The following is a 3,133-nucleotide window of genomic DNA, read 5'->3' as shown; positions in this document are numbered from 1 at the left end:
GTAACAGTTTGTAAACTGTGTTTATCTTTGTGCATTCTTTACCCTTGCTTTGGTTACAAAAAAAAAAAAAAATGGGTGAAACAAAGCTGAGAGATAATTCAACAACAAATATCCTCTTAACTCCTATACAAATTATCTGGTATTCTATTTTGGTGATTATAAAAGAGCTGAGAATTCTATCCTATTTGTAATCCACATACAGATAAATTGGGCGCCAGAAATCCAGATCATTTAGGACCATTACAGATGGAAAAATATACAAAAGAAATCTTACCAAACTCTGTTTATTCTCGTAGGGAAATATAAGAGAGTCTCCAAATGAAAAAAAAAAAATGCTAAAGAAGTGTTTCTTTGCAGATTCTACGATGACATTCTTTAACTAGTGATGATAGTCCATATGACACTAAAATTAGCAGACCGCCTATTTACTTCAGAGCAAAACACAGAAGGCAATTTTTCCTTCCTGCCAGAGTCTATGTGTCTCCTCATTTCCCCAGCAGCTGGCTGGAAGGATGTAAAATCAGAGGTGCAAGAAGCCTTATACTTCCTAATGAGTAATACAGCCAGGAAAGTAAACACAACAGACGACAGCAGGTTCCACTCTAAAGGAGACTGTGGCAGGAGTGCTTACACCGTTGTTTACAATGTGCTCTAACTACCGCAGGCAGGGATCACACGCAGACATAGGGAGGAGACACCCCGGAGGTGGCTCGCAAGGCTCGAGTTCGCCCAACTGCTATGATATCTCTGGCCATAAATAAAAGCAGCGCATGTTTCTATCAGAGCGAGGAAAGTGGCCAGAGAATTCCAGGGACCAGGAGTTATGCTGGCTGGACTCGTTTACTTCAATCTGCTGTAGAGATGACTACCCTATGAGGTTCTCATCAGGGCCAATCTAGGGTTCATGGAGCGCTGCACCAGCGACTCTCACGCGCCGCACGCATCTCGCCGAGCTGCGCCTCTCCAGGGGAAGGGGACATAGCAAGGCTTCCTCGCCACCCTGCGGGGGCCCCCGTGGCCTCCTCAAACCAGATTTTCCAGTTAAGCGGATCCCAAGCGATTTCAATAAGCAAGCTCAGCTCCAGTAGCATCAGTTCCAGCATCCCCGCAAATATCTATCTGCCGTCCCTGGGGCGCAAAAATGCGCACACACTCAAACGCCGACTCCGCCGCCAAGTAACCCTGGTAGAGGAGGAGGTCGCCCCCACCCCTACACACACCACACACACACACACACACACCCACCTATAGTGCTGGGGGCCTGACACCCTAAGCTTCTGAGGTCAGACGCTCCGCTGCAGCCTGGAGCCTTCCCTTCTCCCGAGAGAAGCGCCGAGGTGCCTTCTCTCCTACCTGTAACCCGCCAACCACGACCACCAATGCTCTGCCCACCCCGCCCTGGCGCCGCGGCCGCCCGGATTCGTGCAACACCGCCGCCCCCCGCCCAGTGCCCACTACCAGCACAGCGCAGCCCGGGCCACCCACGAAAGTGGAAGCTTTCTCCAGTCAAAACCGCTTAACAAAGCCTGGGCACGCAGGTCTAAACCAAACTGCCGTGAAGGGGACACAACAGGCAGGGCGCGGGGAGGTAGCGCGACTCCACGACTCAGGGGCGCGACCTGGGCAAAAGGGGTCACCACGGATGCTCCAGGCAAGCGTCGAGGGAAAATCGCGCCGGGCTCGGCAACCTGCATTTTCCATCTTCCCAGAGCCCAGCTTCTCACCCAGACCCTGTTCGTCCTCCAGCCCGCTTCCGCCTCCAGCCGCACCAGTTCCAGCCGGGCGGAGAAAAGGCGCCCTCCTGTCCGCTTTCTGCTCCCACCAGGGGATGGCACTGGGGTGAGAGGGGAGGGAAAATTCACGGGGTGGGAACTGTTCCTATTCCCCAGCGTGTGCAGCTGCGAATGCGCCCAGTCTCTTATCCCCCTCACTCCCCTCGGCCGCCAAATCGCCGAATGGCTGGAAAAAACTCGAACCCGCGCCAGACCCGAGCGCCCACCAGCCAGGAGGTTCCCTTCCCGCCCCGCATCACGACCGGATGAGTGTGTGTGTGTGTGTGTGAGGGCGAGTGTGTGAGTGGAAGGGCGAGTGTGCATGCACCCCGCACCCCCTCTGTTGCCCGCCCGGTAGATGCCGAAGCCTGCGCCCGGCCAGAGCGACCCCTATTATGAAGAGTGCGAAGAATAAATTACCTTTCGTAACCGCCGGTCCCTGAGATCGTCCCATCAGTTGCTCAACAACCTGAAGGCGGGTGCAGTTTCCACAATCCAGCCATTGAACTCGGGGCAAAAGACCGGCCGGCCCCTATGCAGACACCCCCAACCACACGCGGCAAAGAACGAGAATCGAAGCGCAGAGAAAGCAGCAGGAGGGTGGAGACCCCAGTCAAGGAAACAACAACAAAAAGTCTCTCTTCCCTTTCTTCTGCTACACAGCCACGGAGAAAGGGGAAGGAAAAAGAGAACCAAATGCTCGCCTTCCTTTACGTTCCTCGCTTCACACACCCCAAGGGGGCAAAAGCAGAGCGAAGAGAAAAGAGGGTTCAAATGTCTCTGCCAGTCCACAGTTGCACAACTTCGGAGTCAGGCTCTGTCTCCAGCAGCAGCCGAGGAACCCAGAGGCAGCTATTAACATGCGGCAGTCATAGCTGGGGCTGCTTCTCCTCTTCTTGCTGCTGCTGCTGCTGCTGCTGCCGCCGCCGCTTAAGAAAAGACGCTGCCGAAGAGACCAAAAATCTTCCACCATCCCCCCAGCCGATCTTTATATCCAGTTCTCCCACCCCACCCCTTCTCTTTCTTTTCTTCTTCCACGTCCTCCCCTTTCCGCCTCGTAGCGGGAGCGATGGAATAGGTAGGGGGAGCCGCGAGGGCCAGGGGTGGCTTCTCCGCCAAACCGTCCTCCTCCTCGTCCTCCCGAGGTTCTCTCCCAGCCGAGGGTCCCCTCTCACGCCCGCAACCTCCGCGGACAGCCTGAGCGAGAGCCACACAAACTCCTTCCCCGGTGCACGGAGGGGGCGCGCGGGCAGAGCGGGCGCCCGGCCGCCGAGGGCTGCGTCCCGGGGGCCGGCGAGCCCCGAGCCCGTGGGGTGGCTGATTAGCTCGCCGGCCGGGCCGGGCAGCTGCGGGCATGTGGG

General features: G+C 56.1%; 1 protein-coding gene across 1 annotated transcript in view; it reads right to left on the bottom strand.

The window, feature by feature from the left end:
• Positions 1-1,454: 1,454 nt before the first annotated feature.
• LOC108542667 (uncharacterized) overlaps positions 1,455-3,133 on the bottom strand; it is a 6,166-nt gene continuing 4,487 nt past the window's right edge. Inside the window, exons 3-4 of the mRNA XM_017892772.1 lie at positions 2,780-3,128; positions 1,455-2,162 (exon numbers count right to left, since the gene is read on the bottom strand). Coding sequence (XP_017748261.1) covers positions 1,455-2,162; positions 2,780-3,128 — 1,057 coding nt within the window. The remainder of the gene's footprint in view (positions 2,163-2,779; positions 3,129-3,133) is intronic.

The sequence above is a fragment of the Rhinopithecus bieti genome, unplaced genomic scaffold, assembly GCF_001698545.2.
Source record: "Rhinopithecus bieti isolate Rb0 unplaced genomic scaffold, ASM169854v2 scaffold_20169, whole genome shotgun sequence".
NCBI lineage: Eukaryota > Metazoa > Chordata > Mammalia > Primates > Cercopithecidae > Rhinopithecus > Rhinopithecus bieti.
The sequence above is the reverse complement of the archived record's forward strand: the minus strand, read 5'-3'. Positions and strand labels throughout refer to the sequence as shown.